We start from the raw sequence: 14,415 nt of genomic DNA, 5'->3' as shown, positions 1-14,415 counted from the left end.
TACAAAAGTCCTTAACCTTCAATATTTCATTACAAAAGAATATTCAACTCTTGTGTTTTTGTTTGGCCAGCATGTGGCAGCAAAGAGCCATCGGCGCATCCATTTCTTATTCTGATACATTCTTGTGCTTACAGGGACGTTTCTGTGGCGTTGCATGATATACAGATTGATAAGACTAAACCTTTGTGGCATAATTACTTTCTTTGTGGACTAAAAGGAATCCAGGTAAATATTATAAGAATTTTCAATGATTACATTTCTTTTTGAAACAGATTTATTGTACATTCATATTTTTTGGGTATTTGGTTTCTTTCCCTCTTGTTTCTTCTATTTGCTTTGTTTGTGTACATTCTTTTCAGTCTGATCAGCTCTTCCCCTATGTGTTCAATAATGGCTATAGGAGGACAATTTACATTGCAGATTATTCAAAGTATGCAACCCTTAACCCCAAAAGGGAAACACTGTAGTTAGGCCGGCCATAGACTGTTCGAATCTCAGCTGGTTCAGGGCAGGCTGAATGTACCAGAATTCTGTTGCGATTATCGCTAGTGGCTACTATACCCACTAGCAATAATCACTGACTTCTCCCCGCTGGGACGGCTCCAGAAAGTCACCTTTAACCTCCCTGGCAGTCTGATTATGTCAGGTTTTCTGTGCTAAAAGCGGTACATTCTTTTGCATGGAAATCTGTTGTTTTATATTTAAAAACTCACCTTCCCCTGCGATCCCCCGCCTTTCTTCTGCTGTCCTCCCAGCCGATGCCCGCACCTGTCCTCCGGTTCCCTTCCCTGCGAGCGCTGCGACGCAGGGGGGTGAAACCGGCTGCAAATTCAAAAATGGTAATACACTAAATGACATGATACAAAGTTGTGATCCTAACTGATTACATTGTATCATGCCATTTCACCACAGGATTGCACCTGGTGACTTTTCCAGTGCCCTGCCTGTGCTTTTCCAGTTCTTTGTGCCTGGAAAATCGAGAATGACCATGGCGTCCAAAAAGTGTTCTTTTTGCACAAAAGCGCTTTTACCTGTCGCTGTTTTCCAGTTCGTCTAAAAGCGCTTTTGTGCAAAAAGAACCCTTTTTGGACGCCATGGTTGTTCTCAATTTTCCAGGCACAAAGCACTAGAAAAGCACAGGGAGGGCACTGGAAAAGTCACTAGGACCAATCCTGTGGTGAAATGGCATGATGTCATTGTCATTTGGTGTATTTACACTTTTGAATTTGCCGACGGTTCCACCCCCCTGCTTCGCAACGCTCGCAGGGAGGGCATTGAAAGGCAAGTGCCGGCAATCGGCCGTGCACAGAGTGGGGAGAGACTGTGAGGATGCCGGGGAGGATGGCAGGGGATCGCCGGCAAGGTTGTTACTCAACTGGGGTAATCCCGAGTGTGGCTCGGGGTTACCGCTTTTGGTACTGAAAGTTAACCCCGAGCCACGCTCGGGAATACAGCCAGGGAGGTTAAAAGCCACTCCGCAGACGCGGTGAAATTGTGGCAAAATCCCTACATTTTTGCAGCGGATCAGTGTGAAAGCAGCCTTAGGGCTCTTTCACACGGCCGCTCCGTGTGAGAGCTCCGCTGCGGTCCTTTTTTTTTTTTTTTTTTCACGGAGCGGATGACATTTCTGTCATCCGCTCCGTGTGTTCACATATCATCCCATCCGTTTGCGGATGATATGCGGACCTAATGTAAGTCTATGGGCATTGCGGATGTCAGCGGATGACACCGCTGACATCCGATTTTCCTTCCTTTCCGTTTTTTGAACGGAAGAAAAATAGGGTTCTGTTCCGTTCCAAAAAACGGAACAGAACTGAAAGGAAGGAAATCGGATGTCAGCGGATGGTATTTCGCTGACATCCGCAATGCCATAGACTTACATTATGTCCACAAATCATCCGCAAAAAAATAGGATGATTTGCAGACATACGGAAAGCTTGTGTGAAAGAGCCCTTAGGAAGTCTTAAGGGCCCTTTCACACTCAGGAGTTTTTCAAGCACTTTTGGGTTAAAAAGAAAAAGCGCTTGAAACACTCAAGAAAAATGCTTCCCTTTAAAATCCATGAATGAGTTCACACTGGGGTGATGCGCTTCCATTGTGGTGAAACAAATCCTTGCAGCATCTTTGGAGCATGTTTGGGGAGTTAAAAAAAACGCACCAAAAACGCTCCTCCCCATTGCATTGAATGAGAACTGCCTCAAAAGAACCTCAAAAACACCCCCACCCCCCCCCCCCCCCACTAAGCGATTTTGGTGCAGTTTTTGAGTCACATGTCCTTTAAAAACCACACTGCTAATGCTGCAAAAGGGCTGCAATAATGTTGCTTTAATGCATAGCTGTTTTACTGGCAGTTTTGAAGTGAACCAGTGTGAAAGTGCTCTAAAGGGAGTGTATAGCAGGTTGCGTACTTTTTCTGTTGTATTCTGTTTAGAAATAAAAAGAGTAAATGTTTTATTTTTGTTTGTTAGGTAATGCTGTATTTGAATACTTTGTATGATTATACCCAGCAGATGGTGCTCTGTTCATTTTCAATTTTTCCTTTATTTAAAGTCTGCTGAAAAAAAAAAAAAAAGCTTCTTTCTTTACAGACCTCCAGTAGCTCAAGGTGAAAAAATGATGTTCATACACAGCTTCTTGCTTTATCATTTATCAGGCAGCTCAGTTCGAAGTTTGTCTGTCAAAGCCAGGCGACTGCTACTGCTGTGTTTTTAGCTAGCCAATGGTGCTCTGGAAAGCCTTTGTTATGCATACAAGGTTGATTTGTAATACAAAGATTATATACATGTAAAGCCATGGCCAAAGTTTTGAGAATGACACAAATATTAATTTTCACAAAGTCTGCTGTTTCAGTGTTTTTAGATCCTTTTTGTCAGATGTTACTATGGTATACTGAAGTATGATTACAAGCATTTCATAATTGTCAAAGGCTTTTATTGACAATTACATGAAGTTTATGCAATGAGTCAATATTTGCAGTGTCGATCCTTCTTTTTCAACACCTCTGCAATTCGCCCTGGCATGCTGTCATTCAACTTCTGGGCCACATCCTGACTGATGGCAGCCCATTCTTGAATGATCAATGCTTGGAGTTTGTCAGAATTTGTGGGGTTTTATTTTTTTTGTTCACTCGCCTCTTGAGGACTGACCACAAGTTCTCAATGAGGTTAAGATCTGGGGAGTTTCTTGGCCATGGACCCAAAATTTTGATGGTTTGTTACCTAAGCCACTTAGTTATCACTTTTGCCTCATGGCAAGGTGCTCCATCATGCTGGAAAAGGAATTGTTCCTCACCAAACTGTTCTTGGATGGTTGGGAGAAGTTGCTCTCGGAGGATATTTCTTTATTTATGGCTGTGTTCTTAGGCAAAATGAGTGAGCCCACTCTCTTGGCTGAGAAGCAACTGAACACATGAATGGTCTCTGGATGCTTTACTGTTGGCGTGACACAGGACTGATGGCAGTGCTCACCTTTTCTTCTCCGGACAAGGTTTTTTCCGGATGCCCCAAACAATCCAAAAGGAGATTCATCCCAGAAAATGACTTTACCCCAGTCCTCAGCAGTCCAATCCCTGTGCGTTTTGCAGAATATCAGTCTGTCCCTGATGTTTTACCTCTAGAGAAGTGGCTTCTTTGCTGCCCTTCTTGACACCAGGCCATCCTCCAAAAGTCCTCTCCTCACTGTGCGTGTAGATGTACTCACACCTGCCTGCTGCCATTCCCTAAACAAGCCCCGATCCAGCAGCAGAATCAACTGTAGGAAATGGTTCTGGCGCTTGCTGGATTTTCTTGAGCGCCCTGAAGCCTTCCTCACAAATGTAGCGGAAATGTTTTTAAGTTCATTTAAAAAGTTCATTTTCATGGCAATGAAAATTAACTTTTTAAAAGTTCATTTTCATGGCAAAGAGGGACTTTGCAATTAATTGCAATTCATTTGATCATTCTTCCTTACATTCTGGAGTATATGCGAATTGCCATCATAAAAACGGAGGCAGCAGACTTTGTAAAAATTGATATTTGTGTCATTCTCAAAACTTTTGGCCACGGCTGTAGTAAAAAAAACAAAAAACAAAACAAAAAACACAGTGTCAAATTTAGAAAAAATAAACTTTAGAACAGCAGGTAAAATCAAATTCACTCCACACCATTAAAATTTTCCTTTTATGGCTACTTTTATGTTGGATGCTGTCTGCTACTGCAATATTTGAGAAAAGTTTTACAAATAGTTGTTAATAGAATGTAAAATTTTGATTTGAAAAAGAAGAATATATGCAAACAGAAAGTTGGTGAATTAAAGGAACGCATTGATATCCATTATTTTATAAGTGATATGACTAAATTTTGCCTCAGAATGGCTTCTTGAAATGATGTTGTTCAACCCCCAAACTATGTACAGTGTGATGTTGCATCATGAAGACAGGCCGTCCGAGGGGTGACAGAGGTTACTATCTACATAAAACACTTTCTTGAATTTGTTTAGCATTGTGTATAAGGAAATCATAAGCCTGGATTATGGAACCACCAATATGTAACACTGTTTGCACTATAGTGAGATATTAATTATTTGCTCTTTTAGTTTTGAGTTTTTTTTTTATAACGTTTTAAATCTGTTTTTACTGAAAAAAAACATACACGTAAAGCCACAGTGTTGGGGTAGCTAACTCAAAGCAACTATTAAACATATATAGTAAACTGAGAGCAAGCTTTCCTGGGGGCAGATTTTTCCTCCTTAAGGGCCGGTTTACACTGGTCCGACATGTGCTTTGACTTCCAGAGCACAAATAACATGTCAAAATCAGTGGTTCCCTATTAGAGCCATCTTAACTGGTCTGACTTTTTGAAAATGTCTCCTGCACTACGTTGGTCCGACTTGGGCACGATTTCAGCCCATTGATATAAATGGAAGTTGGGATCATCATCCGACTTGTGGCATGCAACTTATGCTCTGAGGATCTTAAAGGGGAAGCCCACCCCAAAGTTTAAAAAAAAAAACGCCCCCCCCAAGACCATAGCAGACCCCTCGATCTGGTATGGATTTTGAGGGGAAACCCTAAGCCAAAAAAACAAAAAAAAGAAACAGCGTTGGGTCCCCTCAAATCCATACCAGACCCTTATCCAAGCATGCAGCCCGGCAGGTCAGGAAAGGGGAGGGGGTGAGCGTGTGCCCCCCCTCCTCCTGGACCATACCAGGTCACATGCCCTCAACATGGAGGGCGGGTGCTTTGGGGCAGGGGGGGCTCTGTCCAACAAACCGGGTGGTGGTTGTGGGGGTCTGCAGGCAGGGGGTTTAGCGGAATTTGGAAGCCCCCTTTTAAAGGGGGCCCCAGATCCCGGTCCCCCCAAGTGATTGAGCATGGAGTATATTGTACCCCTATCCACCCCCAAAAAAGCAGTGTAATGTAAATAAAAACAAGAGATGGTTTTTGATCAGTCCTTTATTAAAAGTGAAGAATGTCCCCCATTGTAGCTCCAATGTGGCTTCTTTCTTTCACCGATGTGTCCTTCCTCTGGTCTTCTCCCTCTGCTGCTGTGTTCTTTGCCGCCGCTGTGATCTCTGCTGCCGACCCCATCCTCCTCCGACACTTGTTACCACCATTGTGCCACCTCCGATGTCTGCCAGTTCTTATATAGCCATGGGGCGTGCCCATCCGGTGAAGTCACCATGAGACCCGCCCCTTGTGTGACAGCTCATTCACATGGGGGGGATGGGGGGCCAGGATCTGTGAGCCCCCTTTTTAGGGGGGCTTCCAGATTCTTATAAGCCCCCTGCCCACAGATCCCCACAACCACCCCCCAGGGTTGTTGGGAAGAGATCCCCTGCCCCAAAGCACCCACCACTTGTCCCCCCTCTTTTCTGACCTGCTTGGCTGCATGCTCAGATAAGGGTCTTGCATGGATTTCAGAGGACAACCCACGCCGTTTTTAAAAAAAAATTTTGGCGTGAGGATTTCCCTTCAAAATCCATACCAGACTCAAGGGGCCTAGTATGATCAGATCAAAGTTGGATCCCATCCATTGAAGTCGTATTGAAGTTTTGACATGAAGTCACAGGGCAAAGTCGAATCAGAAGTCGTATGACTTTGTGTCGGATCAGTATAAACACATGATGTAGCTCAAAGCTTGTGCATTAATAAAACAGAGCAAGAGTGTCCTATGGACTCATTTGAAGTGGTTGTAAAAGTAAAAGTTTTTTTTACCTTAATGCGTTCTCTGCATTAAAGGATAAGTCCACCCTCAAACTATAAAATCCCCGCATTCTTTGCGGTGCGAATTACAGTGCATCACACCAAAGAAGTGCAGGCACCCTTTTTGGAGCTGGATTGCATGGCCGTTTTGTACCATGCGATCCGGTGCAGGCAAACCTCACTGCGTTGGCTATGCGTTTGGGTTGTCGTTCACTTTGTATTGACACCTGCAGCTGATCACAAACAGTGCGGCTATAATGCGGTGCAGGAAACGCACAGGGATCGCTGCGTTTCCCACACTGCATATGTTTGAACCTAGGCTAAATCTTTGAGTATATGCGTGAATAGAATATCATCAATAAGTTAATTTATTCAGTGATTCAACTTAAAAAGTGAAACTTATATATTATATAGATTCATTACACACAGAGTAATATATTTCAAGCACTTCTTTCTTTTAATTCTGATGATTATGGCTTACAGCTAGGGAAAACCCACAATTCAGTATCTCAGAAAATTAGGATATTGTGAAAAACTTCAGTATTGTCGACTAATCAACTCAAAACACCTGTAAAGGTTTCCTGAGCTTTTAAATGGTCTCTCAGCCTTGTTCAGTAGGTTACACAATCATGGAGAAGACTGCTGACTTGACAATTGTCTAGAAGACAGTCATTGACACCCTCCACTAGGAGGGTAAGTCACAAAAGGTGCTAAATAAGCTGGCTGTTCACAGAGTGCTGTATCTAAGCATGATAATGGAAAGTTGAAGTGGAAGGAAAAAGTGTGGTAGAAAAAGGGTGCAAAAGCAAAAGGGATAACCCACAGCCTTGAGAGGATTGTGAAGAAAAAAGGCCATTCAAGAATTTGGAGGAGATTCACAAGGAGTGGACTACGGCTGGTGTCGGTGCTTCAAGAGCCACCACAGACAGACGTATCCAGGACATGGGATACAACTGTCACAGTCCTTGTGTCCAGCCACTCCTGAATCAGAGACAACATCAGACGCCTCCTACCTGGGCTAATGAGAAAAAAGGACTAGACTGTTGCTCAATGGTTCAAAGTCCTCTTTTTTGGATTAAAGTAAATTTTGCAATCAAGGTCCCAGAGTCTGGAGGAAGAGTGGAGAGGCACAGAATCCAAGTTGCATGAGGTTCAGTGTGAAGTTTCCACCATCAGTGATGATTTGGGGAGCCATGTCATCTGCTGGTTTTGGTCCACTGTGTTTTATCAAGTCCAAAGTCAGCGCAGCCCTCTACCAGAAAATTCTAGAGCACTTCATGCTTCCCTCTGCTGATCAGCTTTATGGAGATGCTGATTTCATTTTCCAGCTGGAACTTGGCACCTGCCCACACTGCCAAAAGTACCAATACCTGGTTTAATGATCATGTTATCGAGGTGTTTGATTGGCCAGAAAACTCGCCTGACCTAAACCCCATAGAGAATCTGTGGTGTATTGTCAAGAGGAAGATGAGAGACACCAGACCCAACAATGTAGATAAGCTAAAGGCCACTATCAAAGCAACCTGGGATTCCATAACACCTCAGCAGTGCCACGGGCTGATCACTTCCATGCCATGTTGCATTGATGCAGTAATTCGTGCAAAATGAGCCCCAATCAAGTAATGAGTGCATACTATACTGTACATGGACATATTTTTCAATAAGCCAGCATTACTGTATAAAAAGTCCTCTTTTTTAAAAAATTTTTATTGGTGTTCTGTAATATTCTAGTTTTCTGAGATACCGAATTTTGGGTTTTCACTATAGCTGTAAGACGTAACCATCAAAATGTAACCACTTCCCGCCTGCCCTATAGGCAAATGATGGCGGGAAGGTGGTTGTATTATCCTGAGCCTCCGTCATATGACGTCGTGCAGGATAATGCTGCGGTGTGTCACTCTGACACACCGCATCTCCGATCTCGGTAAAGAGCCGACATAGGCTCTTTACCATGTGACCAGCTGTGTCCAATAACGGCTGGTCACATAGTCAATAGGAAGAGCCGTTGATCGGCTTTTCTTAGTTCAGGCACTGACAGGCACGAGTAGAGGAGAACCGATCTGCGGCTCTCCTCAGAGCATTGATTACCAGTGCAGACCCTGGGGGGGGGGGTGTGCCACTAGAGCCACCAGGGATGCCCACCCATGACCACCAGGGATGCCCACCATGGCCACCAGGGATTGCAGTCATGGCTCAGGGAGCATGCCAGTGGTGCCCTCCCTATCAGTGTTGCCCACCATTGCCATCTATCAGTGCTGCCCACCAGTGCCCATCATTGCCATCTATCCCTGCCGCCCATCAGTGCCCATTATTGCCCATCAGTGCCCATCAGTGCCACCTATCAGTGCCCATCAGTGCCACCTATCAGTGCCCACCAGTGCTGCATATCACTGCTACCTATCAGTGCCACATATCAGTGCCCATCAGTGCTGCATATCAGTGCCGCCTATCAGTGCCCATCAGTGCTGCATATTAGTGCCACCCCATCAGTGCCTCCTCATCAGTGCCTGTCAGTGCGGCCTCATAAGTGCTAATCAGTGCAGGAAAAAACGTATCTATTTACAACATTTTATAACATAAATAAAAAAACGCTTTTTGTTTTCAAACTTTTTGGTCTTTTTTTATTTTTACCAAAAATATCACCAAAAGAAAGCTCTATTTGTGGGAAAAATTACATAAATTTGGTTTAGGTACAGTGTTGCATGACCGCGCAATTGTCATTCAAAATGCAACAGCTTGAAATATATTGCTCTGTCTATAATTCATTTATATAGTATATGAGTTTAACTTTTTGAATTGAATTACTGAAAAAAATTTACTTTTTAACCCAGTTCTCCTCTGAATAATTCATATGTTCATTAGCAACGTTCAGATGGGCCTGTACATGTGCTTTCTTGAGCAGGGGGACCTTGCGGGCGCTGCAGGATTGCAGTCCTTCACGGGATAGTGCGTTACCAATTGTTTTCTTGGTGACTATGGTCCCAGTGGCCTTGGGATCATTGACAAGATTTTCCCATGCAGTTCTGAGCTGATTCCTCAGTTCTCATGATCATTGGAACTCCACAAGGTGAGATTTTGCTTGGTGCCCCAGACTGAGGGAGATTGACAGTTATTTTTTATTTCTTCCATTTGCAAATAATCGCACCAACTGTTGTCACCCTCTCACCAAGCTTCTTGGTGATGGTCTTGTAACCCATTCCAGCCTTGTTTATGTCTACAATCTTGTCCCTGACATCCTTTGACAGCTCTTTGGTCTTGGCCATGGTGGAGAGATTGGAATCTGATTGACTGCTTCTGTGGACAGGTGTCTTTTATACAGGTAACAAGCTGAGATTAGGAGCACTCCCTTTAAGAGAGTGCCCCTAATGTCAGTTCGTTACCTGTATAGAAGACACCTGGGAGCCAGAAATCTTTCTGATTGATAGGGTATCAAATACCTATTTCACTCATTAAAATGCAAATCATATTATGAAATGTGTTTTTCTGGATATTTTTGTTGTTATTCTGGCTCTCACTGGTTAAATAAACCTACCGTTAAAATTATAGACTAATCATTTCTTTTTCAGTGGGCAAACGTACAAAATCAGCAGGGGATCAAATATTTTTTCCCTCACTGTAGCTTATAGGTGAAAGAGATGATTCAACAAAATCCTATTAAATCTTTCACTTGCTCCAGATTTGAAACGTGCATGTTACATACACCATGCTTTGCACTTTTGAGTGTTAGGCTGCAATATAAACATTAATCACATATGGCCTCGCCACAAATTCTAGCTTTACGAAATTCCCAGTTTGCAGTTTTTGTTAAAATGGGTCTCAAGTGCTGATCCTCATCCTGGGTGAATTTGGAGGCTAAACAGTTGTAGAATTTAACAAATATTCTGTTAGATGCCCATCTGTTGCTTTCAGTGAGATTTAACCTGTGACCTCAGTTCTTCTCTACAGATAAAGTATGTGCATTTTTGATGTACACAGTTGTGTTTTTTTTAAACTATTTCCTGTAACACATTTAAAAATCTTACACCTTTTTTTTTTTACTAGTGTATTTGCCTTAGGCCGTGTCATTGAGGTGTGAGTGGAACACAACACACGCTGAGATCAAGAGGGAAATTGGGACCCCTGACCAAGGGGTTCTTTATTTTAGGGGGTTAAACAGGGAGTCAGATAAGGGGAAGGCCACAGGGCAATAATTTCAACACCGTGAGGGACGTGCAGAATTTAAACAGGATGGCAATAGGGCACATCAAGGGATAAGTCCAGAGGCACAGGGCAGCAATCTAGTACAGCAGGGACTTAGTCCAGAATCACAGGGCACAATGAGTAGCAGGCCACAATCCAGTACAGCAAAGTCCAGGGGCACAGGGTAGCAATTCAGGGACTCACTAGCCAACAGTGGCCTCAGCAGAGGAAGTCCAGGCGTGTCAGAGAAAAGGCGGTCAAGAAGGCAGAGGTCCTTTACAAAGCCTCAAAGGGCTGTGTGTCTTGGCCTCAGCTTCAGGGCCACACAGACCGTAGCTGAAGGAAGAGCAGAGAATAGAGTCCCAGTGTCCAAAATGCTATACAGAACTACAAGTCCAAACAACACAGAAAACAAAGGCAGTTCCATGTATTTTCTAGTCTCCTTCTAAGAAGACTGGCTGCCATGAGTCCTTCTGTCCATCACCAAAGTAAGCCCTCTACAGTCTGACCCCCTCTTCATTGTTATCTCTGGTACTGTCAGGACCTGGGCTTAAACCGGGACCTCTTCTGTGTCTGGCATTAATTCTTCTCCCTGAGCAATCTGGGATGATTGGACAACCCTGTCTGAACTATTGGACAGCCCTGCCTAGTGTCTTGATTGCTATTGAACCTTTAACTCCTTGCTCCTCCCATGAACTTCCTATATAAGCCTTGCGTCTGCACTTCCTTTTGCCAGATTATTGTGGTCTGATCCTGCATACTACTTGAGCTATTTCTATTGCTGTTTGGAAAACGATAATTTGAGGTACAGTACCTCTTCTATTGGATCAGACTACATGGGCCAGCCTTCAGTCCCCACGTGCATTAGTGAACTATGACCCTGTCACCTGTTTGCTGGTTTTCCTTCCTTGGACCACTTTTGGTAGATCATGACCAATGCAGACCAGGAACATCCACAAGAGCTGCAATTTTGGGGTTGCTCTGACCCAGTCTTCTAGCCATTACAATTTGGCCCTTGTGAAAGTCGCTAAAATCTTTACACTTGCCCAATTTTTCTACTTTCAAAACATCAACTTCAGGGTCCGCATGTTCACTTGCTCCCTAATAAATCCCACACACTTTCAGATGCCTTTGTAACAAGATGGTCAATGTTATTCACATCTGTCAATGGTCATAATGCTATAGCTGATCAATATATAGTTCATCTGGCTGAATAATGGAGAATATTTAAAGTGGTTGTAAAACCAGTGTGTGTTATTACTACAATCCCCTGTGTTACATTACATTATCTGCCCCAGTGTATGTGCTTTTAATACCTATTTTCATAGTGCCGCTAAGTGCTCACGTGACCGCTCTCCTAATCTGATTACTACAGCGAGCGGGGCTGAGAACCTCCTGCTGATGTCAGCCGGGGGAAAGTGGCGGGCGGTCACGTAAGCGCCGAGCGGCGCTATGAAATAAGGTATAAAGCAGCATATTTTTTTAAAAAGCACAAACACTGGGGCAGATAATGTAACACAGGGGATTGTTGTAATAACACACAGTCATGATAGCAGCAGGAGGGGAGGGGCGGAGAGGAGATCGGCACTGTCACTAGCTGTCAGGCAGGGAAGAGGAGAGAGGGAGCAAGTAAAGACAATGGGATGACAGAGACACGTATAATGACCACAGTGTCAGGGTGCAGCAGTCATGATAAACATGGTCAGTTTACAGAGGGGAAAGCAGCACCAGGCAGGATCAACCAGGTATTTTAGATGATACAAAGGGCTACATTTTGTATTATTTTTTTGGCTTACAACTGCACTAACTTTTTAAAGTTGACACACACTGCTAATTGGCGGTTGGCCTTATTATGCCTCAGCTTCCAGCTTCTCTGTTACTTGGTCCGTCCCCTGTAGACTAAATAGGTAAAGTTGGATTTTTTTATTTTGTGAAAACTTTTTGATCTTTGTCAGCATTGCACATATTGCATATGTAGCATGCAGACTAGCTAATGTGAGCTTTCGAAGAGTTAATCATACTGTAGTAAACTCATTTCAAACAGCCATGCTGTTCTAATATACAGCAGACCTTCAGCAAGCCCATCTGTAAGTCCATCTGTGACATGTGCATGGGTAAACTCATTAAAACCAATTGTCAGCCAGCCTTCAATGATTCAACAACACAATGATGTCATGCCTAGTAAGAAGATGTTTTAAACTGATTGAATAACTGGAAAAACAGCATCAGTGAAGCTATTTAGATCTGAACTTCACATAAAGCTAGGGACTGAATTGTATGCTAGTTATTGCATCTGTTTTCAAAGGAGGTCAGAAACACTATAACATTCCTGTAAGTGGAGATGACATCTCCATAAGACAAGGGAAGATAAAAAAAAACCCACATCATACATCCATCAAAAGACAAGATGAGCTTCCAATGTCCTGTCTTGTTTCTGGCTTTGATTTACTGAGATCATGTGATTGATTATTACCTAAATTAATAATCAACTTTGAAGAGATTCCACTACCACTCAAGTAAAGGCTAAGCTTCAATCTGGCTGTTTATAACAGTGTTAAAAACGTGGGGAAGACTATATCAACCCCTGTGTGTTTTTTTTTTTTTTTTTTTTACTGTTTAGTAACCTAATTTTTTAAAACTCTATTCAAGATCCATTTTTTATTTTGTCCATCACATCACATAAACCTCTTAAATATGCTAAAAATATATAGATTTTTTTTTTCCATAGTGTGCACTGCTTTCATACTTCTTGCAAATAGTTTGCATCTGCATGCACTTAGGATGATGATTCTGTGATTCATGTTGAGATCCTTTTGTCTACAAGATAATTGCCTGCACAAGCAACACGTTTCCTGAGAGGGTACAAAAAGAGGTACCAAACTGAGAAAAAAATGAACATTTCTAATGTTTCATTCTCATTGCAGTGGACAGTAACCTTCAGTCAGAAATCTTTTCAAATCCTTTTGTTTTTCGTGGTGGATCATTAGAGATCTTTTACTACACTGCTCAAAAAAATTAAAAGAACACTTTTTAATCAGAGTATAGCATCAAGTCAATTAAACTCCTGGGATATTGATATGGTCAGTTAAGTAGCAGAGGGGGTTGTTAATCGGTTTTAGCTGCTTTGATGTTAATGAAGTAAACAACAGGTGCACTAGATGGGCAATAATGAGACAACCTTCAAAACAGGAATGGTTTTACAGGTAGAGAGCACTAACATTTTTTTCCCTACTCATTTTTTCTGAATGTATTTCACTAGTTTTGCATTTGGCTAGGGTCGGTGTCACTACTGGTATCAGGAGGTAATACCTGGACCCTATAGAGGTTGCACAGGCAATCCAGCTCCTCCAGGATGGCACATCAATACATGCCATTGCCAGAAGGTTTGCTGTGTCTCCCAGCACAGTCTCAAGAACATGGAGGAGATTCCAGGAGACAGGCAGTTACTCTAGGAGAGCTGGACAGAGCCAAAGAAGGTCCTTAACCCATCTGGACCGGTATCTGCTCCTTTGTTCAAGGAGGAACAGGATGAGCACTGCCAGAGCCTTCAAAATTACCTCCAGCAGGTCACTGGTGTAAAAGTCTCTGACCAAACAATCAGAAACAGACTTCATGAGGGTGACCTGAGGGCCCTATGTCCTCTAGTGGGCCCAGTGCTCACTGCCCACCACTGTGGAGCTCAATTGGCATTTGCCACTGAACACCAGAATTGGCAGGTCCGCCACTGGTGCCCTGTGCTTTTCACAGATGAGAGCAGGTTCACTCTGAACACATGTGACAGACGTGAAAGGGTCTAGAGAAGCCATGGAGAATATTATGCTGCCTGTAACATCATTCAGCATGACCGGTTTGGTGGTGGGTCAGTGATGGTCTGGGAAGACACATCCATGGAGGGTGCACAGACCTCTACAGGCTAGACAATGGCACCCTGACTGGCATTAGGTATCAGGATGAAATCCTTGGACACATTGTCAGACCCTACACTGGTGCAGTGGGTCCTGGGTTCCTCCTGGTGCATGACAATGCCCGGAGTATACAGCCAGTTCCTGGAGGAT

The 14,415-nt window shown here is 43.3% G+C and overlaps 1 protein-coding gene across 1 annotated transcript in view; it reads left to right on the top strand.

The window, feature by feature from the left end:
• GALK2 (galactokinase 2) overlaps positions 1 to 14,415 on the top strand; it is a 320,319-nt gene that overhangs the window by 77,220 nt on the left and 228,684 nt on the right. Inside the window, exon 4 of the mRNA XM_082254041.1 lies at positions 135 to 225. Within this exon, the coding sequence (XP_082110167.1) occupies positions 135 to 225 (91 nt within the window). The remainder of the gene's footprint in view (positions 1 to 134; positions 226 to 14,415) is intronic.

The sequence above is a fragment of the Pelophylax lessonae genome (assembly GCF_965119305.1).
Source record: "Pelophylax lessonae genome assembly, chromosome: 4".
Classification (NCBI taxonomy): domain Eukaryota; kingdom Metazoa; phylum Chordata; class Amphibia; order Anura; family Ranidae; genus Pelophylax; species Pelophylax lessonae.
Note: the sequence above shows the minus strand (reverse complement) of the source record. Positions and strands in the feature narration are given on the sequence as shown.